The sequence below is a fragment of the Anguilla anguilla genome, chromosome 7 (genome assembly GCF_013347855.1).
Source record: "Anguilla anguilla isolate fAngAng1 chromosome 7, fAngAng1.pri, whole genome shotgun sequence".
Taxonomy (NCBI): domain Eukaryota; kingdom Metazoa; phylum Chordata; class Actinopteri; order Anguilliformes; family Anguillidae; genus Anguilla; species Anguilla anguilla.
This window is the reverse complement of record NC_049207.1, coordinates 49,215,017-49,238,854: the sequence shown is the minus strand read 5'-3', so window position 1 is coordinate 49,238,854 and position 23,838 is coordinate 49,215,017. Positions and strand designations below refer to the sequence as shown.

General features: G+C 49.3%; 1 protein-coding gene across 3 annotated transcripts in view; it reads right to left on the bottom strand.

Annotated features, from left to right (window-relative positions):
- ahcyl2b (adenosylhomocysteinase like 2b) overlaps window positions 1–22,373 on the bottom strand; it is a 43,098-nt gene extending 20,725 nt beyond the window's left edge. The window contains exon 1 of one of the 3 annotated variants that reach the window (XM_035425714.1): window positions 21,971–22,373. In XM_035425714.1, coding sequence (XP_035281605.1) covers window positions 21,971–22,297 — 327 coding nt within the window. In that variant the 5' untranslated portion in view covers window positions 22,298–22,373. Of the gene's footprint in view, window positions 1–2,483; window positions 2,631–21,970 lie in introns of those variants that run through there. The other 2 variants (XM_035425713.1, XM_035425715.1) reach the window with 2 other exon arrangements.
- Between the last annotated feature and the right edge of the window lie 1,465 nt (window positions 22,374–23,838).

The window sequence follows — 23,838 nt, the reverse complement described above, 5'->3', positions numbered from 1 at the left end:
GCAGTGTTGCCATGGCGACACTGGAGGGCAGCGCGATCTCAGGGTGGACATGACAGCAGTGCCCTGGGCTAGAGAAACGGTTGTTCTGCACCACTGCACAGCGAGGTCACACCCCCCAACCCTTCCTCTTTTAGTTAACCTCCTCGCCCCACGGCCATTAATGACCAATTAGAACTGCACCTAACCAGCTCAGCCAATTAGGACTCTGAGCCTCAAAAACCGGATTTAAGTCACTGCAGGAAATGACTGTGGGAAAGCATGAGATTTCTCCTCGCCGATAAGAATGCTTGTGTGTGTGTGTGTGTGTGTGTGTCAGCCTCACTCTCATTCAGGTGCACTGCCTTTCTCTCAATTCCTCCGTCTCGCAGTCCTCTTCAGTCCCTACTTATCCCCTTCTCTTTCACCCTCACCCTCTCTCCTTCCCTCGCTCTCTCCCCCCTCTCTTTCTCTCTGCTTTCTTGCTGGCTGCTGTAGCTCTGAATATCTCTGAAAGGCCTTTGGGCCCCAGTATTCCAGACACAGCCCTCCATCCGCCCCTCTTGAAGGCCCCACGCGGCTTCAGAAACAAACACAGCAGATGTTGTGGAAATTGATGCCCCGGTTGGCGTGATGGGGCCCAGGTTCGCGCAGATGCGATGCGAGAAGGGGGTCCTGGTGGGTGCTGAGGGGCTTCGCGGTTTGGGAGGACACGCGACTGCGCTGGGAACAGTGCCGGGCCCAGCTGGAGAGAGCGGATAGCGGGAGTGGCCCCACGGCTCACTGATCTGGGGTCAGTTATCGCACGCGTGAGCAGGCCTCGGTTAGACACACAGATCCCAGTTTACGCTGCAGGGTGAGTCTCACCTCAGGTGAATACTGGGGTGATGACACGGTTGCCCAACCCTTTTTGCTGGAGATTTACCCTCCTGTTGGTTTTCATTCCAACCCAAACAAAGCACACCTCATTCAACAGCTAGAGATCTCACTGAGCTGCTAATCAGTAGAGCCAGGTGCACCAAATTAAGGTTGAAATGAAAACCTACCGGACGGCAGATCTCCAGGAACAGGGTTGGGCAGCCCTGTCATGAAGTGCTCAATGTCATTTCAATGACGTCAACCTCTAAAAAAGCCACTCTTTCTCCCTTGGTCTCTAAATTCAATTCAAAAAAAGCTTTCATGCTTCAGATCTATTGCATATCACAGTGTAGGCAAATAACTAACATTTACAAAGTTCTAAAACAAATAAGTGCACAGTTGCAGTAAAAACCAAACAAAGGGACAAAGATTAAGAATGAGAAGGAGAACACATACCCAAGTTAAAAGGCTAGACAAAAGAACAAAACCAACATCTCGGTTTCTCACACTCTCTCTAACCCAACCCTTGCATTGTAAGTCAAAGTTCAGTCAATAGGACTGCTTCAGTGTCCAACATTCCCATAGCCTCCGAACAATTAGCACGCAGCCAGAAAACCAGCTCCATGGCACTGGAACGATGCAACGAGCCCAAGTGGGCTAACCGCATGTAGAGTGGCTGGACTTAGCGCGCGGGGTGAAGCGTGCGCCGAAACGACCGTTAAAACCACGCTGCCTTTGAAGAGCACGTTAGCATGTTGGCAAAAAGAGCAAATTCAAGCACAATAAAGCACCCCGAGGCGCAGAATCCTGAACACCGAGAAGACCACGCTAGTCCAAACGCCACTTCCGCAACCTGTGACCTTGTCAGACCGAAATGTGCATCTTTTTTTTAAATTAATGGGGGGGGAGCGGGGGGGAGCAGTATCAGTAGACAAGCAGGGCCCTGGTCAGCACCACAGATCCCGTTCTGAGGTACCGTCAAACCCCATAGGCTAAGTCTCGTCGTACGTCTCCGTGGGAACTAGACGGTGAGCAGCCACACGAGCTCTCCAAAGGCTTTTTTTTCTTTTTCTTGGTAATCCTCTAGCAAAGGATTGTTTGCTTCACTTCAACAGAAAAGAAAACGATATCCGCCCCACAAAAAAAAGGCATTTCAGCACATAAAAGCGCAGAAGCTCGCCTGACACGAACGCTCCCCAGTTGGCCGTTAAACCACCGCATTTAGCGAAGTCCTCGGTCGTTAAGACCGCACTTCCAGCGGTTTGAAATCCCCTTTGGGTAAAAACGCGGCCGTAAATTCCCGTGCAGCCGCGAGCAGGCACACTCGCGGTCCGCAGCACCGCAACCCCTCAGAGCGGAGGGTATTTGCTTAAGGTTTGCCGCTGGCGTTTCAGAACGCTTTTCCCGACGGGGCAGTCCAGAGGCTAAGTTACTGTGTCTGAGGAGCGCGGAGCGAAGCGGCCAAACGTAACACATTTATTCGGCTCACGGCTCGACCCAGAAAAAAAACACCAGCGCTGCAGCGGTACGAGCAACCAGTATCACCGAGACGCCCGCTCCTACTCTTTAGTGCGCAAGTTTTTTAAATAGCCTACGGTCGCCTGCCCAGATGAACGGAGACGCAGGACGACGAGATGGGGCTCGGGTACCTGGATTCGGAGGGACTGCACCCCGTCCACCTGCTCTCTCGTCCGGGTCACGTTCACCAGGTTGTACACCCTCCTCATGGCTCCGCGGCGCGAGCTGGACTGAGCGCGCTCGGCTGAATGGAAGAGGCCCATGCATCACGGAGCGCTCTGACGGGCGGAACAATGGGCCCTCGCTCGGGGAAAACGGGGGCGGGCTGAAAGCCGAAACCGGCGGAGACGCAGCCGCCCCACACCCGTTTGGTTCGCTGGCGGGGGGGCTGGGAAGAAGGGGAGGGCGGGTCGGACACGCGGGCTCGGGTCCTCCCACAACGCGGTTAGCGAGACGCGATGAACCCCAATTGGGCTGTGCCGAGGAGAGGGTTCTCCTGCGCCCCTAATGGCGGTTGGACTGGTCCCACGTTGGGGGCAGTCCTTTGGGCTAAAGACCCAGGTGCGAGGAGTCGGTGAGCAGACGAGCTTGCCTGGCACAAAGCTTCATTCAGGGCTTCGAAGGGCCAGTGAAGGGTGAATGGTGAACGGGACGGGCTGTAGTAACCATGGAGAATGAGTGGAGGATACAGCCAACCGCAGAGGAAGAGTGAGTTGGGAGAGCCAGTGGAGGGCAGAACAGGCTGTAGAAACCAAGGAGAATGAGTGGAGGATACAGTCACCAGGAGAGGAAGAGCGAGTTGGGAGAGGCAGTGGAAGGAAGATGCCAACAATAATACCACCCTGTGCCAGTCTCGTGCCAATTTCCACAAGCTAAGCAGGACAGGGCTGGGCTCTCCTTGTGAAAACTAAGTTGCTGCAGGAAGAGGTGTTGGTGGGTCAGTGGGGGCAACTCTTCCCCTTTGACCCCACCCCCACCAAAAAAAAAAAAAGTGTCCTGGCAGAGGCTTCCAAATTACAACAAAACTGACTATATATCTGGCAACCGAAAACATCCCTTGGATTCTCTACCATCTCTGACATCATCACGGCAAATGCATTTTGTTTTGAGTAGACTTACCTGATAACATAAAAAGATCATTTAAAAATTTTTTTCCACAGCAGTAGTGAGAACTAGGCTATGTGGCCTCCACAGGAAAGCCGGACGGCCACTGTACATCCAACCAACTAATAGAAAAAGACTGGACTGTTCCACTTCAGGCTGAAAGTCAAAAACTGCATATCATTTGCAGTGTTCGAGGTGAAACGAGATGGATCAAAATGTACTAAATAATGCAGTGAAGTTATTCAGTTACTCCATGTCGAAATGTTAACGAATATTTGGATGATCGTTAAGCCAAATTTGCGTTCACCGTAAATGATTTAATCATTCGGGATCCCAGAAGAAAAACAAATAAGGGTGAGACCAGAAACTTGCTTTATTACTGCTGCATGAAAGCCCTCCACAACCACCAAAAAGGCAAAGTCGACATTTTATATTGGCACATCCAGACTCGTCTCCTGATGCTTTCCACCAATCAACATCCTAATGGGTCAGTCTTGAGACAGATTCCGATTTTAGCTCTTTAAAACCGGCAAGAAAAACGCATTGTCCTCTTCCTTTTAAAAATAAGCATAAAAATTTCAGTTAGCACACGTTTAGCGTTGGTGGTTACACAGACATTAGTGTGTAACCACATACTGATCGACTCAAAACTGATCATTTTTGTGAATTAAAATATCAAAATATGACATCAAGGTGAGGGCAGTACATTGTGTGCTGCAGCTTCCAAAAGAACAACAAAGTTGAACTCAGTACACCCATCACAATTAAAATATAACTTTATGAGAAAAGTCAATAACCCGTGAGGCAGCTTCAATAGGTTGTCAGGCAGAAGTTTGATCTTTCAGCCAATAAAATAAAAAAAACCAAAGCCAGCCAGGAAGGACAGAAATAAACATGTGGTCTTTGATGTGGTCTAAACTTCCCAAGACACAAAGGCAATGGCTGTCAACTCACCAGGCACGAAAGAAGGTGGGGGTGCAAAGCGTGTGTAAACAAAGCGCAGTCCAAAAGCGGTGGACCGTCACTGGGGTCCTGTTACAGCTGGAGGCTGTGGGTTTTGGGTGTGTTGTACATGCTGTGGGTTTTGGGTGTGTTGTGGGGACTGTGGGTTTTGGGTGTGTTGGGGAGGCAGTGGGTTTTGGGTGTGTTGTACAGGCTGTGGGTTTTGGGTGTGTTGTGGGGACTGTGGGTTTTGGGTGTGTTGTGGGGACTGTGGGTTTTGGGTGGGTTGTGGATGCTGGAGGCTGTGGGTTTTGGGTGTGTTGTACAGGCTGTGGGTTTTGGGTGTGTTGTGGGGACTGTGGGTTTTGGGTGTGTTGTACAGGCTGTGGGTTTTGGGTGTGTTGTACAGGCTGTGGGTTTTGGGTGTGTTGTGGGGACTGTGGGTTTTGGGTGTGTTGTACAGGCTGTGGGTTTTGGGTGTGTTGTACAGGCTGTGGGTTTTGGGTGTGTTGTGGGGACTGTAGGTTTTAGGTGTGTTGTGGAGGCAGTGGGTTTTGGGTGCATTGTGGAGGCTGGAGGCTGTGGGTTTTGGGTGTGTTGTGGGGACTGTGGGTTTTGGGTGTGTTGTACATGCTGTGGGTTTTGGGTGTGTTGTGGATGCTGGAGGCTGTGGGTTTTGGGTGTATTGTGGGGACTGTGGGTTTTGGGTGTGTTTTTTGTGGGGACCGTGGGTTCTGGGCGTGTCCGGGGGTTTCGACCAGGCTGCCGGTGTGCAGTGTGGCGCCGGCTCTCACCGTGTGGCGCAAGATGCCCGGGGGGGTGGGGGGGGCGCCGCCGCCGCACTGCTGGTGGGAGGAAGCCCCTCTGGGACTAGCGGGCGAGTCCGCCACCGTCCTTCTCTTCAGATAGGCTCTCTGACAGGGCCTGTGCGAGCCCGCCCAGGCCAGGCCCGGGCGACGGGCCCGCTTTGGGGGGAGCCATCTGACCCTACGCCTGCACTAAATCACAGCAAAGCACTGGAGTTACTGTACGCTACGCCTGCGCTAAATCACAGCAAAGCACTGGAGTTACTGTACGCTACGCCTGCGCTAGATCACAGCAAAGCACTGGAGTTACTGTACGCTATGCCTGCGCTAGATCACAGCAAAGCACTGGAGTTACTGTACGCTACGCCTGCGCTAAATCACAGCAAAGCACTGGAGTTACTGTACGCTACGCCTGCGCTAAATCACAGCAAAGCACTGGAGTTACTGTACGCTACGCCTGCGCTATATCACAGCAAAGCACTGGAGTTACTGTACGCTACGCCTGCGCTAAATCACAGCAAAGCACTGGAGTTACTGTACGCTACGCCTGCACTAAATCACAGCAAAGCACTGGAGTTACTGTACGCTACGCCTGCGCTATATCACAGCAAAGCACTGGAGTTACTGTACGCAACGGACAGGGCAAAGCCCCATTACACTACTTATCACTGTAAGCACTGATCAGTGTTGCTGTAGGTCCTGGTCAATATTACTGCATACAGGCCCTGGTGTTAATGTAGATAGTGGGCAGTGTTCCTGTAGAAACCGGTCAATATTTTTGTACACAGGCCCTGGTATTATGATATTCTTGCAGACAGTATTTATGCAGGTGAGCTTTCCTGTAGATACTGATTAGTGTACCTCCCTAGCATTACTATAGACACTGGTTAGTATTACTGTAAACCCTAGACATGATTACTGTTATTACTACTAGTGTAAAGCCTTAGAATTATAGTACAGAATAATCAGTTTCACTTTCGACACTAGCCAGTATTAGTCATTATTACCGTAGTCTTGCGTCAGTATCATGGTCAATATTACTGTATGGCCCGGTATTACTGCAGAACTCAGGCAGCTGAAGCACTCGTATGGCTGGTGAACGAGGATAAATCATTAACAAGTGAGAACGGACACGTTTACTCTCCTGAGTGAAGAAATTCTCAGGTAGGCCAAGGAACCCTCAGCTTTAAAACGGCACACTACCCAACGCCAGCTGCCCATCAAAACAAACGTGAACCGAATCGATACATTTACATCTCTGCAGCAAGAGATGTAGGCCTACATTTACACCTCTGCCGTAGCATTACACTCATTTATAAAACGGGATGTTTTTTTTTTAACAAAAAAATAAATAGTGGGACTGCTCCTGCAGCTTCACGTTCGTAGGTTCATTTTCTAAATGGGGCAATGCCGTTGTACCCTCGAGCAAGACTGAGTTGCTTCAGTAACTATACCAGCTAAAAGGGTTGCACATAAAAAGAATGTAGCCTAAGCTATGTTAGTCGTCTGGAGAAAAGTTCTCATAATTTCCTCAATTTATTTACATTTATTTATTCATAGAAGAACAAAGAACACATGAGTCACAAAAAAGCCAAATTCGCTTCCGTAGTCGATTCGAATAAGCAGTAACCAAGGGTGACGCTGTTGGCCAATTAGGCAAAACACCTAATTATGCCCCGCCCTGCCGGGCTGCCTGCCCCAGGTTCCACCAACCAATCAGGATTAAGCACCAGCCTGCCGGAAGCACCACTGCACTGAAAAGCTGTGCGTGCCAGCACCACCTCAACCTCTGATCACCCATCACGGAAACAATCGGCAAGTCTGTTTTCACGTGTGCTAAAAGCCGTTTCTGATCTTTTCTCAGGAAAAATAAATAGCCTACATTTTTATAAAACCACTTCATTAAAGGACAAATCCCACTAATGCATCACAGCTCGTGTCGGATATAGAAGCGAAATCTCATCCAGGTCGGAGAGGGGAGGGAGAGAGCGTGAAAAAAAGAGCGTACATCCGCTATAGCCCCGCATGCGAAAGCAAACTACGCACGAGAATCGCCGATTAACACAGCTCCTGTAAACGACTCGTCAAAACACTGCTTCCTGGAGGCTGCTAAACTCAAAAACAATACAACCCCCCCCCCCGAACACACACACACACACTAACTGTGAACCGATTGTGAAGGCTGGCACAGGGAGCCGATGTACGAAAGAGCATCAAGCCATCGCCGCGATCCAGCTGACGAGCACGTGAGACCGATTCTCTCATGTAAGACCATTCATCCAACATGTCGCTTTTTTTCCCAGGGCCTACGGCTGACTGGAAGTGTGGGTTCGCCGTCTATACCAGCGCACAATAATAGCCTTTTTGTTGCAGGTCTGGACGGAGTGGGACGTGAGCGGAAGCGGCCCACGCGGTTTTCTGCATCGCTGCTTCGGACTGCTCCAGGGCTGCATCCCAGCTCATTTACACGGCCGGTTTTATCCGTGGCAGCGCGTTCGATTCGTAGACGAACTGGCGATCTGAGACCGAGATCTTCGCGGTTTTAAAAGTAGCTCTTCCGTCGCATACGGAGGGCGAAAGTGGTGACATAACCCTTCCTCTGAAACGCTACCGTTGCAGCCGCCTCGCTAACAAACAACCTCCCCCTAAATCTCACCTGGACGTGCGCTGCAGCGTGCGCAATCACGCGATGACAAACACCGCACACGCGATGACAAACACCGCACACGCGATGACAAACACCGCACACGCGATGACAAACACCGCACACGCGATGACAAACACCGCACACGCGATGACAAACACCGCACACGCGATGACAGACACCGCACACGCGATGACAAACACCGCGCACGCGATGACAAACACCGCACACGCGATGACAGACACCGCACACGCGATGACAAACACTGCACACGCGATGACAAACGCCGCGCGTCGAGTGCTGACAGAGGGGGTCTGAACCAATTAAACGCTCACGGTTGTCCCTGCGCCCGAGAAAAAAAAAACAGTCAATGAGCGGTTTGAAAATGCGAGCGGCGCACCGTGGGATTTGTAACGAGCAACAATTACGCCAGAAGGCGCTCGCAGAGCTGGAAAATATCTTTACCAGCCCAAATAAAAGCATAAAATCATATCCTTCTGGAGCCCAGATAATCTTCTGTACTGTCAGCAGAACAATAGCTCATGTGTGCGCATGAAATACTACACAAACACAGATGCGCCCAACTCCGTTTGGGTGCCTTTGCTTTCTCATGGCTCTTAACAGCTGAAATCCAAGAGGAGGATTCAGTCTGGGGTCTGACAGAACAACCTTATGCAAACCCTATCAGTCAGAACCCTGGTCAGGGTTAGAACTCTGACAGCAAGGAGGCCCACTGCACTTTGATTTGTTATTGTAAGGGAACAACAAGTTAAATATACATAATATATATTATATATATAAGCGGACACATAGTTGGTAGTCAAGTTGACCAACATGCTTCGGTCTTTAGCAACAAAAGGGTCAGATTCCAATTTCCAACTTGTACAGGTTTTAAGGAGCCGAAAAGTTTTTCAAAACACGTTTTAATGCCACAGCGTATGAGGCCAAAAGTGACCCGAACCTATTTGAGGAAAACAGGTTAGACAATCATAAGACCAGGACCAAAAAAAGAAATCGTCCGAAGTGCTTGTGCTAAACTGAGGCACACAGTGCGGTGGGTCTGTGGGACTTAAAGCCGGCTCGCATCAAAAAGCCAACCGGTGAGACGCTTCTAAAAAGCCGTCATCTAAAGATATTTCAAAGAAACTGAAGAGTTCAAAACAGCTGCTGACAACTGCTGTGGTCTCTCAGACTCAATGGGCAAAACTCTGAGGCCAGAACGGGTGATAAGCCTGATCGACCGACTCTTAGAACCTCATGGAGACGGCTAATATGTTATCCAACACATTTGTGTTGACGGTGGACATCTTTGACTCTGTTAAATTTTGAAAATGCGCCACCCTCGTCTGCTCTCAGTGTTGTGCTCAAACCAGGGCTGAGACGACAGTGAAAACAGGACTGGTGGAGGGGCCATTTTAGCTGACAGCAGCGGATGGTAAATTAACTGAGAACACATTAGACTGACCAGCCTGTCATTTATGACTTTCCGGGACATTAAAATTTAACAATCACCGTTAACATTTAACATTTTATCATTTAACATTAGCAGCCTTTTCTGCCAGGCAAGCTCAGAGTAGCGTAAAGACTAAATTAGCCTATTTGCTAATGTCAATACTGGGTAGCATTTGAATTATGACCACAACATTGTGATGCTATAATATTTATAACAAGATTTATATGGGCAAATATTAATTTAGACTTAATTGCTAGAATCTGTGCAAATGTGCAGCATATTTTCAGAAAACAACCAATATATGTACATGGGTGTTTACAACCTCGCACTATTGACACCGTTAGTCTACAGTCCTTGGTATTTAACCTCCAGCAGTCCTGACCTAGCTGCGTGAACCAGTGGAATTTCGGCTGTGGCTCCTCTTTTTTGAGTCGCTTTGGCTATTCAAACACAGGCCGATCCATCTTATTTAATCGGCTACAGCCATCAGCTGTCACCGATTCCGAGAGGTGTATTTGCACGCTGGGGCCTGTAGTCTTTAAGAGCAGCTAAACCATGCGTCGCCACGGCAACCGACAAGACAGAAAAACCAAACTATTTTCTTACACCTCGCTGTGCACCTCAGGGGTAAACGGCAGGATGAGATCGCCGGAGCTGGACCAGGACGGGGGACGCGAGGGGGCTTCGTTCACGGGACCACGGTTCAGCCGAAATTCTTTGTAGCCACTGGAGGAACTCCAAGGAGACGGGGGCACACCTCTGCGCTCCAGAATCTGCCGCACGTGGCACTAATGCCAGAGAAGGCCCACTTTCTGAGGGACCAGACCTGGGTCAGGCACGCATCCGGAACTCTACGGACGGTGGCAAAATCCAAACGCAATCCCGCATAAACCCTGGAGCTTTTCAGCAACACAAAAACGTTCATATGAAAGAAGAGCTTTATTCCGCCTATTAGCCAAAGCGGACCGTTCCCGGTAATCTGCCGGTAATCTGAAGGATTTCGAAATAACGATGTGACCCAGGTCCGCTGGGTAACGGCCGGGTTGGTGCAGAGCAGCGCAGGGGGGAGGGGTGGGGTGGGGGAATACCCACAATGCACCTGCTCCCAGGGAGCAAGCACGAAGCGAAGGCGTCTCTTTGATGTTGGACTTGCCGCACCGCGTAGCAGAGAATGCCATTACCGCTCTAAATAAGTCACCTAGTGTTGAGCTGGGTTACCCACTGAGCAGCTGAGGACTGCGACTCTCGCACGGTGCCTACGGCATCGCAGGCTCCCGTCCGCCAGGATTCTCCTTACGCAACGCGGACAGAACAACACATACTGACCCCACAAGGGGCTGCGTGCACACCGATAGATCTTCCAATAGAGAGGGAAACACAGATAAATAGGTTGTGCGCAGTTAGCTGTATTTCACCGTCTACTGAATCAAAGAACACAGTGTTTTTAAAACTCAAACCTGCAACCCCATTTGGCAAAGAGAAATGCCAAACCTCTCAATCTGTGAAAATAACCACCAGTACTGGGGTCAGTTTCACTTCAATTCAGCAAATGAGCAGAATTTAAAAAACATCCTATAATATTACAAGGAAAATGATGTACATTTTTTATGAATTTCCTCAATGGACTCATCTGAAATGAAATTTACACCCCAACTTATTTATTAACCTTTATTTATACAGGGTCGGTTGATAGCGTGCTCTTTTGCGAACTTATGGTCTGGAGGATGTGTCGCACATTGATGTCTACGATAGTCTAAATCCAGAGGAAGCGTAGGCACTACCGTGACCTTACGCTCGCCGGAGGCTGAAGAGACGGCTCGCCCCCTTGGGTAGGCTGGCCGGCTGGGTACTGGGCACTGCGCCTGGCACGCTGAACAGCTGGCAGCTGGCCGTGGCCAGGAGGCCCACTGAACTGGCCACGGCCCAATCACTTATATCACTATGAAGGGGGTAAAAATACACCCCCATCCACTCAGACGCCAGTAAGGGGATATCTTTACCCCTCTAATTCCGACTCACGGACGGGGTAGGGCAAGACGAGGCTTCGTTTCGGGCGACCCCGCCCCTGTGTCGGCACTCCGTTCCCCAGGTCCCCGCCGGACATCTTACCGCCATTCTTTACTGCGTCGTTCCCGCCATTTTCCAGCAGTGAAGCTCAACTGCCTTTTATGGCGACAGGGAATAACTCATTTCACAGCTTCCGCTGAAGTGCAGGAGCAGCGAGGCACTTTCCGCTGATCGGAAGAGCGGCTAGTGGCTGTGCGTCACCGCGGAGCGGGAACCCGTTCGCTCGCGACACACGGCGCGCAGGCCGGACGCGTTCGCGGTCTTCGTCTGCAACGGACACCGAGCGCGGCGATCGCTCAGGCGAGAGAGTCAGTGACGTCAAAACCGCAGGCGCTAACTCACACAGACAGACGAGGGTTTTCATTTAACTGCCCACGCTCCCTCAAACACTTACTAAACCCCACACCGCACAAGCGCCGCTTTACGTGTCCTTTATCTTACTGCATCCAGGTCAAAGGTCAGAAATCTGACCGAGCCGCAGAGAGCAGCGATGAGAGAGCGAAGCTTAACGAAGCCTGGAGTGGGCGGACCTACAAAGAGCTGTCAATCACCAAACTGTCCGAGCCAATCAACCGGCTCGCCTCTCCACAGCACCACACAATTATTGGTTCAACCCGCCAAGTCGCCGACGGTACACTGTGGCACCAGCCAATCCTGGATCAATAAAAGCTCTCTGTGCCATCAAACACAGCGGCTCAGCTCAGACTTTAGAGGAATTAGTATTTCAGCCCTGCACTGTCGATCGGTCTGGTAGAGGAGCAGACTCTTATCTCACTGTCTCCCTGGGTGCACACAGACCGGGGGAAGTTTCCCAGCATGCACTGCACGGTCACACCGACTTCTGCATGGCAACAGGCCCACACGCACGCACGCACGCACGTACACACACGTCTTAGCTTTCCTCCACCGATTGCTTCGGCCTTGAAGATTAGAATATTCAAGCCCTCGCGTGTCTGACAAACAACAGCGAAAGGGTCTGACAATTAAAACAAAAGGCTGCGCTCTCCTCCCTGTGCACAGGCTAGGCTACACAGGTCCAATAATCTCCACGGTCTTTATATTCCACATTAATCCGGGCTGTCCTAATGTTGTCCTAATGTCCTCAGTCTGAAGTCTCAGAGTCCAGTCCAGAGGCATCACACGCAAGCCTGTGAAACTAGCACTGGTGCAGTTAAATTATAGCGGTGCAACCTGGCCCAGACGTTTGCTCACCTGTGCTAATCCTCACCTGGAAAAGGGAGCAGAACTGATTGGGTCAGCGTGGCGTTGCCGCAGAGGGGGACGCTCTCCGTTAATAGAGCTCGTTTTCGGTCCCGCAGGAGCCGAGCCGAGCCGAACCGAGCCAAGCCTGGGACTCATCCTGCGCCAATCAGCTCTCAGTGCGACCCCGCTGACCCCGTCATCCATCCCCCAGCATCAGCGCCGCTACGCATCTTATACGCACTTTCTTCTTCTTCCATCCGTTCTTGCGTTCAAATGAACTGAATGCCTACATCTCGTGCCTACATGTCCCCTTCAGTCCACACCACATCCAAACACGCCGCACAGCAAGAGTCCTTTCAGCTGTATTAAAGGCCAGCTTTAAGGCTTTGAGAAACAAAGAGATGTTATTATCGGCAACAACTAAAAAAAAAATTTACAAAACAAATAATAAATTTAACAGGCAGGACATAAACAAAACTCAAGTCTGGAGCCAGAACCAACAGGGACAACAACAGGAGCGGCTAACCACAAACATTATGAGGAAGGGGAGAGAGGGAAGGGAAAAGAAAAGAAAAAAAAAAAAACACAGAGAACGAAACAAAGGAAAGAAAGAGAAAAGCAGACTGCAATTAAAGCAGCATTCTCCCCGCGTCGCGGCCAAGCGCACATTAAGTTATTGCGGAATTACAGGTTTGCGGGAACACAGTATTCCAGAAATACCCCTGTCCCTTTTCCCCAGGGGTGTAATTACTTTAGACGCACGCAGAAGGCAGGCTAAGTCGCCTTTTACACTGCCTGCACTTTTGGCTTCTTGTTCCATGAGAACGGACTGACAAGTCTGTCAGTGTGGACATGGCTGTACCACTGTGTGTGTGTAAGGACAGGTCTGTCAGTGTGGACATGTCTGTACCACTGTGTGTGTGTGTGTGTGTAAGGACAGTTCTCTTGGCTTGGACATGGTAGTACTGCTGTGTGTGTGAAAGAACAGGTCGCCAGTACCGCGTTGTTCACTCACTAGCCTGTCATGGATGTTCTTCACACGAAATGTATCCTGGCAAGCCAAGGAAGTGCGCGTACTGCACACGCGAACGTGACACGCACCCCTGAGGCTAACGCTAATGCTAGCGTGACCCCGACTGGCAGAGGGCTGTGGTGCGCTGGGCCAGCATTAAAACGGTGTGATGCTATGGGCTGCCAACTCTGATATCACCCACCTCCAGCTCCCTGCATTCTCTCTCTCTCTCTCTGGTTCTATCGCTCTCATTCTCTGTGCTGTCTGGCTGGGCCTTTCTTGCAGTACAGACAGACAGGCAGACAGATGCTTACTCTCAGCAAGGCCTTTGTGATCCAACATCCGCCCTTAACCCGACCCCACCCCCCCCCCCCATTCACCACAGCCGAAAATGTCCCAGCTCTGTTTTTGAGTAACGACACCCCCCCCCCCCCCCCCCCAGAGGTAGAGAGAGAACAGCCTGGCTGAATCACAGAGACAGAGAGAGAGGGAGAGAGATACCCATCTACCTGAGTCACACAGACAGAGAGAGACCAGCCTGGCTGAGTCACAAAGAGAGAGAGAGAGAGACCAGTCTAGCTGAGTCACAGTTTGAAACCGCTTCCTCTTCATTTTGCGGGTCAGCGCGTAAGCAGTGATTAAGCTGCCGAAGCCAGAATGGCTCCTTAAAGACACGGCGCAGCGGAGTGTAAACAGTGAGATTCTGGGAGGTAAAGGCCCGTCTCCTCTCTGCTTGTGTTTCAGGCTTTGTCACGCGGCGCGGGGGAGCTTCCCAGGAAACACGAAGATCCGTGACGCCGTAATGAACACAGGATTATCCCGAGCAGCGTGGGGGGGGGGGCACTAGCGGCGGGCTCGCTGGGAGCCGTTTCGGAGTGTACATGTCTCGGGACTCAAGGGCGTGGCGACAGGCCGTTTCTAGGCCACTATATGACGGCGTGTTATTTCTGGGTGGACTGGATGCTACTCTGTCATACTTAGAGAGGCCCGGATTCGAGTGGCGGGGGTCCGAAGGGGGTGAGCACTCTTAACTGCATATCGCATTTCTGTTCTGCGTGACACAATGAGGCCCTCAGAACCTCCGATATCTGAACTGTGACAAGCTGCAAATTTGCCCTTACTGTTTTTATTCAAACAAACGGACACAGAAATGAACTAATAGTACAGAAGGCTGTACTTAAAAAAGTTGATATTTTTCTGGGGAAAACAGAGACATTGGGCTGCAACTCCCGTTAAAACAGTACAGAAAGACTGCAACCAATACTCAGGCTAACTATGAGGCTCCAGGAGAGGACTTTATTTTTCCTGATGGCTAAACACAGAGCTTCCCAACCAGATTACACCCCCAAAAAAAAATCATGTAACTTAACTGTGTAACGACGTGACTTAACTGTGCTATTAACCACTTTCATCTATCAATCAAGCGGTGATTAACAGGTCCCGGGGGGGGGGGGGGGGGCAGGCCTGGTGACCCCCGCATGCACGCGCTGGGAAAGGAGGCCGCGCAGGAGCGGGACAGAATGAGCAATGAGCGCGAGGGCTCGGCGGGGTGACCTTTAACCCCGGCCGTCTCCATGGCAACCAGGCCCGATACACACCATATTGGTCAGAGCCGTCCGCTTCTCCGTGGACACAGTCGGGCCTCAAGAGCATTTCAAGGACAAATGATTTTACAGGATCTGTTTTGTTTTTTTTTGGTATGAATGTGACTGTTCCCAATTTCTTCCTGATAAATCAGGAAAATGAGATTTGTCAGACATTAAATCTGACATCTGGGGTCGCTGGCATTTTGGCCATTCTCTCCAGCCATCAGCTGTCAAAGAGAGCAAAATCTTTTGATGCATGTGCTTTTCAGAAACCCAGGTCCTGTGTTCTCTGGCTGAAATCTTCAGGGTCTGAAAATCCCTGGTTTTCAGGGAGACCGTCAAACGATAGGAGCTACCTTCAGGGCTATTTTTGCATGAAGAACACTACACCCTAAAATAAAAATGTTTTGTATCTACAGTGATCGATGACGTTCGGCACTGAAATGAATGAACAGACCGGTGAGCTGTCCAATCGCATGGCACTATCCCAGGATGGAAACGTTTCAGAGGACTTCCAAGGGCTGTGGGAACTCTGGGGGGCCATTTCTTCCCCCGCCGGCCTGCCGTTGGCGAGGCGGCCGAGCACGCTTCTCGCCGAAACAAAGGTGACGGCTGGCTGCCAGGTACCGGAGGGTGCTGTTATTGTAGCACAACCGCGGCGGAAAGCTCGAGTCGGTTCACACCTCCAAAGCACACAATGAGTCCCCCCGGGCACTCACAGGAAGCGGAAAGAGCGGGCCGGGCTGCGAGAGGTTTCCCACAGCGGCTACCGAGCGACGGAGGAACGAGAGCCGCGAGCGTGACTCACGGCGACGACGGACGCCCTGCTCTCCGCGCGGAGAGACAGGACTCAATCACCACCAGGAGGAAGGGGTGGGGGGAGAGGAAGGGGAGAGACAGACTGAGAGAGAGAGAGAAAAAACGAGGAAGTGAGCAATAACAGGATGTGGATAAGTCAGAAAACGCCCCCATTTTTCTGCGCTAATATCTTTCAGGGACAAACTTGCACACAAAAATGGTGGCTGATCTAGAGGCAGAGAGAGAGAGAGAAAGAGACATAAAGAAGTGTAGGCCGAGTGTGCATGTGTGTGTGTGTGTGTGTATGTGCGCGTGAGTGAGAGTGTTTGTGTGTGTACATGCGTGCGCATGTGTGCTGTGTGTGTGTGTGCGAGTGTGTGCCTGCGTGTGAGGGTGTGTGTGTGCGTGTGTAAGCCGTACTGCACACGTCTCTTCACGCTGCTGTTTGGACTCCGCGGCACCGGAGAAACGTTCCCACAGACCTCTCTTGGAGACTGTTCCGGATAACGGCCAAGACAGGGGCTCCATGGAATCTGTGGCGGTAGCTCAGACAGGGGCCCGTCCGCTAGGCCTGGGGCCGTCTGCTAGGCCAGGGGCCCGTCCGCTAGGCCTGGGGCCGTCCGCTAGGCCAGGGGCCCGTCAGCTGGGCCTGGGGCCCGTCCGCTAGGCCAGGGGCCCCTTCTCGCCTGTCCTAAGTAGGGGAATGGGAACGGCGGCTGGAGACGTGCGTGGGTCGTTGCCACAGAAACGACCTTGGGGTGGGAAGCGAGGGGGGGGGGGGGGGGGGGCCTTAGGAAACATTCCTCTCTCGCATTCCAGAGGGGCCCGGGATTCCTGCCAACTTTACACCATGCTGACAAATATTTCCCCCCCTCTTCCCCTCCAGTCCCATCCCATCACTAGAAAGAGGCCACAGAACTGCCCCCCCCCCTCTCAAAATACCACAAGGGGGTCACACCTGCAGAGGACACTGCCAGGGGTGCAGACACAGGCGCATTCATGCCCCTCTCCGCCCTCAGTTTCCATTCAATCCAGTCCGCTTGGAAAACTAACACAATTCCAAAAATAAAAAACTCACAGAAACTGTTTATATGAAAAAAGCCTGTGAAGTACCACAGTGACTTAAACTGAGTATCAAAATAGAATTATGAGAGTTTTATTCAGATGGTTACAGGAACTACAAAAAAACAGGACTCTAAAAAAGCCTTTATTTTAACAGGGCTGTGTCACCTGCTAAAATATTACTGTTAAAAACTCTTCCAGAAGAGAAACAACTGACCCCATTATCCAGGCTAATTCTAAGGGTCCAGATGGGGACTTTATATTCCCCAAATCCAGAGCAATAATGAACCTGTGCTGTGAAAGGGCTCTCAGACTGAACAGTTGTGTTGAGCCACAACTCCTTTTTCACTGCTCGATATGCCCGTTTTTTTCCCCATGATTCCTGAGCAGCGAAATCCCTGTGGGAGAGACTGAGTGTCTCTATCAACGCATGAAGGTGGAATGGAATTAAGTTTCACAGCCATGTCAGATATAAACATAGTAAAATGGCTATGCCCAGTCATAAATGCCCCCAAATTATTCTAGGTTATGGGTTAATGGGACACTCCACAACTACGCCACCAACATTCTGGCACTTTCTAGGGTTTACCCACAGAACTGACCACAATAACAATTTACAGAGCGCCACTGCAGAAGAGTAATCTGCTGGAAGAAACAGACCCCCCCCCCCACACCCCCCTTTCAGGTACAGCAGGTACAGAAACATGAAGATGATGCAGGTGACCCTTACACTGGAAAGTAAACCAGGTGACTTTTTATCTCACCGAGTGGACCCAACACACACACACGCACGCACGTGCACACACACACACACACACACACAGTCCCACTGCGCACAGTGATTCAGGCTGAGCACGCGCGCTCACACACACACACGCGAGGATAGAGAAATCGGTTTTTTTTTTGTTGTTCAAATCAGTCAGTGATTGATAGCCTATTTAAGCCCCACACATTACAGTATTCGTGAAACCCCTGTGCCCCATCGCGAGTTGGCAGGACCAGCTCAGCAGCAGAGGGTGGAGTGGGGTTGTTTTGGGAGTGTGGGGGGGGTGGGTGTAGTGCAAACAGGAATGCATTATCGCCGGCCCGATCCACTAATCCCTTTTCCGGGCCGCGCAAATTTCGCGGCGCCCCGGCGAGGCCGCGATGGCCGAGATCGCTCCGGGCGGCCGCGGCCAACATCTGTCCCCTCCTGTAAAGCGAGAGGATTACGCCCAGCCCAGAGTGGCGGAGCGGAGATCGGGGGAAAAGAAAAAAAAAAACGCCATTCGGAATATTTTTAAGTCCGAAGGCCAAACAACAGCAGAATCGCCACCTTAAGGGCAGGGGTTCAACAGATGCAGGCTGGATGTAGCCCACTGAGGCAGCACACAACCCAATATTCAATAACCAGCACCTCAGAAACTCCGCATAATACATCTATACAGAAATGGGCATAAAGTCATATCCACACATCACATTTATTCATTCCTGTTTATTCTGGAGAAGAAATCTCTTGGTGCTGTTTTGCAGGTATTGCGAACTGCAATGCAGGTGCAGTTTCCTCGGCACTGATCAAACAGAAATTTCCACAAAACAAACCTCTCGACACGCACTCCCGTGTCACTTTAGACCCACGCAACACGGCCGTATCATAGCGATGGATTCGGATTCAAAGTCAAACACCAGCCGATAGGTCCTGACCTCTGCACTTTGGAAGAACGACCGTGACACCTGACTCCAAACGGGCAATTTGCACCGCTTCACACAAACACACTTTCTTTCCGACAGCAGTTACCATATCCTCAGAGAGAGAGAGAGAGAGAGAAAATAAAACGCAATCCCGAAGATCATTACACCCTCACTCGCCCTAGAAACACCTTTACAAAAGCCTTGGCGTAGATAGCCATCTGAAAAAGCTCTGAGTGTGTGCTGGGATTCATTGCGATATCTGATCATAATCGGCTCAGAAGCGCAGATAACCGCAAGAGATCATAATCGGCTCAGGAGCGCAGATAACCGCAAGAGCAGTGCAGGCGCTCCTCTTCTCATGGCCCGTCACTCTAAACATCTTCCTTCTGACTGCGAAGCCGCCCTCGGTTCGACCAGGCTTACTCGGGCAGCAAAACCCCACACGCAATGCAAAATGTCATAACATAACATAATGATGAGAACAGGCCATTCAGCCCAACAACGCTCGCCACTTTCCTGACTAAATTAGTGCTCTGATTACCTACAGACTAGATAGTATCTATCACTGCATCGAGCCTAGTCTTGAAAATCCCCCCAGTTTCTGCCTCTACTACGTGACGAGGCTATTCCACACATTGACTACTCTCAGTGTTAAAAGATTAATCCGAATGTCTGCACAGAATTTACCTTTTGCTCTAATGATGTGGGAAATATGTAACATGTATGGCTCATTAATATTCGCGAGACGGCTTCATGCAACCTTTTCCAAGTCGAGCCTATCGCAAAGGTGACCTTGAGTTTTGATTCTGTTGACGATATCTTCCGATACCATTCTGAGCGAGAGTGTGTCTGACGTACGGTGAATTAATCAGGAGGGAAAGGAGCTCAGATAAACGCGGTGGAACACTTGGGGCTGGCAAACGCTGGTAAAATATTGTTATATGAAAAGTGCTCACAGGGCTCTACGCTAGCCTTGTTTTTCAAAGAGCACATAAGTTGAAAAATGCAGGAGCACACTAATGCATTGCAATTAGTAAATGTGCTCCTAAATAATTTTTACAGTTAGCACACATTGATTTTCAGGAGAAACTCTTCCTGAAATGGGAGCACTGTACAGCCCTGGCTTGTTGTGAGCCTAGGCTGTTGTCCAAGTACGACCACAAGGCTTCAGTGACACAGGTGGTCCTGCCAGGGATGGGGGGGGCGGGTGAGAAGACCATGGCTGACCTGGTTTCCTCTTTAGCCCCGCCCAATGATATTTCAGGTGCTCACAGCCAATTGGCTTAAATCACAATGACGGTGCTTGACATCCAATAGGCAACAGCTCTCCTATAGAACTGCGTAAGCCTCACAGTTCAGAATAGTTGCCTGAAGTGAACAAACTTCACCTGTAATACTCCTTGCACACAAGCAGTTTCCATAGCAATGAGAAGCACAACTGCCAAATCAAAACTGGGCAGAAGAAGGGGATTTGGGGACAGATTAAACAGTGCAATTAACCTTGGAAGAGCTCCATTAGAGATCCACACCATGCGTGAATGAAGAGGAAATTCCCGAAAATTACTTGGCCATCCCACACTCGAAGCTACATTGTCTTAGACTACACTGCCCCATCACCATGGTAACGAGGAGAGGAAGTGACACAGGCATGACAGATGATGAAGACCTTTTCCCTCACTGACAAGGACACACTTTGGCTTCCGCGAGTGGGGTTCACAGCGGGCTCCTCACTGACATTTGGGTTCGGACAGCCCACTGGGCCGTTTGCCAATAAGCCTCCAGACCTGACAGTGCCAAGTACAAACTAACAAGAAAAACTAAAACAAAACTTTATTATAACCTACACTTGACTTTGTGTAGTTTATTCAATGTATCACTTTCAAGTTTTAAAAAAAAAGTCGCATTAGATGGAAGGTTTGCGCACCAGATCCTGTGTGATGATTAAGTTGCACGCGATCTGTTGAGACCCAGCGTAAATAACTCCAGATAAAAACATCTGCCCGAGTCTTTCGCCACCCGTGTAGCGTTCCGTCCCCTTGAGCTGACGCATAGTTCTACTACCATCTTAATCGGCCTCTTGGCTTCTATCAGCTTATGAGCGTCTGCGGAATTCTGTATCTGTTCCCAATTCCAGCAGTCTGTAACCACCGTTTTCGTGATTACAGACGGATCTGTGCGTGCGTGTAAGGTGAGGTGGGGGCGATGCGGGGTAACAGACATCCGTAAAAATGCTTGAGAAGTGACAGAAATGTTGCTTGGTCCTAAAAAGCAGACGTTTTTTTCCCGTCCACTCGCCATCGCTTCTTGGCAACGTTTTCTTGTATTTTTTCTGTTCACATTATCATTTAGCCTAGCTCACATTTCCAATTTGATTAAAATGTTGATGGAGATTCCATTTCAATTAGATATTAGTGTTTTTTCCCGACCAAGATATAGTTTTCTAATACACACACGAGAGCTATATTAAACTATTCAAACTGCCACAACTCCTCAGCAAGAGTAGGCCAAATGAGGTACAAGAACATTGGGATAAAGACAGTGAGCGTCAGACATTTGCTCGTGCCGGTTTATAGGGGTTATGGCCTGAATTCCAAGTGAACAAAAATTGTCACTTGGTGTTGGTCGCAACTGTTTTAACGCCGGAAACACAACCGTTCCCTTACTCTGTTCAAGAACAAACGTTCTCACCATGTCGCCAGTAAGAAACCAAAAAGATGCGAGAAGACAAGCTAACAGGCAGGTAATCTACAGCACATCCTCTGTCACTCGCACAATGCGTCGGAGGCACGCACGTCGCAGTTTTATCAGCAGTCAGCTGGTCTTTCCACAGCACCAACTGTTCCAGCGTTAAAAACGTTAGCTGCTAGCGAGCATGCAAACTGCGAGCTTCTCATACGTAGCGCCACGACAGCGCACTGCGGTCAAAACGCGAACACATCACCAGGCAGCCCGACTGCTAACGTTGGCTAACGCCAGCTAAAGATCAAGTTTTCAACATCGCGCAGATCGCAAATAGCTCCAGCATTTCACAATGATGCAACCAGCGAGCTGGCTGTCAATGTGAAAAATAATCCCATATTAATGTGACATTACCTCAGTCCATATTTTCGTTTAAAATCCGTGCGGCTAGAACCATTAGGCAGCCAGTAAAGCACCGTCACACAATGCATGTGCTAGCAAGCTAGCTAACGTAACAGAAATCCCGAATCAATTACAGAAACCAGCAGGAAAGACTAACAAGCAGGGGGACGATTAAAATTTTTCACTAACCTTTTTCATCCTTGGGGCTTCGGCTACCGTACCATCGCGGTTTAGGAAAGCTTCCCCGTTTTGCTGTGGGTCTGTTCGCTTCATAGCGGACGCCTGCGGCATCTTCACGGGGTTCGGGCAAGGGGTTGGCGAAGGGCTAGGGTCCCCTCTCACAGTCTCCGGCGCAGGAGCCACAGACGAAGTAGCCGCGACGGGATTCGTTTCATTTTTGTTTAGCCCCTTATCCTCAGCTTTTGGTGTCACTGGGGATACAGGTACCAACTCTTTGGTGGGAATGTCGTTCAGCTCGACCTCGGCCATTTTCGCTGCAACAACCTGTACTGACATCGCTACAATTTCACAAAGTCCTTTTTTCCAACACAAACGGATACGAGTTGAGGAGGACGGCGTAGACGCAAAGGACAGTGGTAGATGTAGTCTCTCCACTGCACTGGAAAAATACTGGAACCGTGCTGGAAACAAAGTTCAAATAATGCCTTTAACGATTCGCCCAGAATGCTGGATCAAAATTTATTGATTACTTTTCTTAGATAGAAAAGATAAATTATCAGTTACTTCCAAATAAGTTAGAAACGCACAGGCCTACGTTTCAAACAACACTACATATCCCGAACCATATCGCGCGCCCTTACACGCATTATTGAACATGAAGTTCACAATATGAACCTTAGGGGACGCTGACAAGAGAAAACCCCCCACTAACAAACAGCACAGATTCTCAAACAGAACTTCTTAAAGGCTCAATTTTGTTAATCCGAAATTCATGAAATTTATATTCATAACACTTAAATTACAATCACATATGAAAAAGAACATATTTGTTTATAGGGTTACATATTAGTATAACCAGTTGTCATAGTCATGAACTAAAATGTTACATAACCATTTGAAACCGAGATTGTGTGAAAAATAACTAAAATAATACATGTAGAATATAGAACATGCAGTTAGATTTTGTCAGAGTTGGCGCTGGTGTTATAACCAATTATTACATTCCTTGGTAGCCACAGTAAGGGCAAGTGAATGTCAACACATATAGTTAGACATTTTCACACATAGCCCTTCAAAACATGAAATATACTATATGCCTCCATTATGGTCTAACATTTTATACCTCCCCGACCAAATTCCAATTTTATCTAGTGAAAGGCATTTCGGTGTTAATGGTATTACAATCATTTGACTACCATTCATGCTAATTCTGCTGCCCTGCTGATGCCAAGTAACTGGTAGTGCAAAAAAAGCACAACCTAGCAGGGTTAGAAAATTGGTTTCCAGAACTATAAGCTGCTTTTCACTCCAGTGATTCAGTTTGAATTCACCCTTCCCTCTGCTCGACTCAAAGACAGTTTGCTTCTTAAACACATGGACAGAATATTTAATATTCATGTTTTTATGATTTTTGTTTAATAAACACTGTGTATATACTTATTACAGCTGCATGAGAGACAAATACTTATTTCAATTGAAGTTTTAAATAACTGCCACGCTATTCTTGAGAACAGTGACATGTTACAAAAACAATTTGGCAGTGTACAAGGTACCCAGCTGTGCCAGTATTCTGTTTGGGCATACTTGAACACAATAATTAAATGTAAACTGCCAAAATACCAGTTTAGTATTTAAAGGACAATTCTCTTCAAAAATTGAGGAGTAAGCATCCAAATGTGAATTACTGCATGACCTCATGATTAATAAATCTACTGTTTTATTTTATTTTTTTAATTACAAGTTTACACTGTGCCTTCACTTAATTCAGAACCACTCACCAGCATAACAATGCAAATTATTCATTTTTTGGTTCCAGCGTCTTCATGTGAAATGATGGGTAACTTAGGTTTTCTATTAATACCACCTTAATCTTTCAC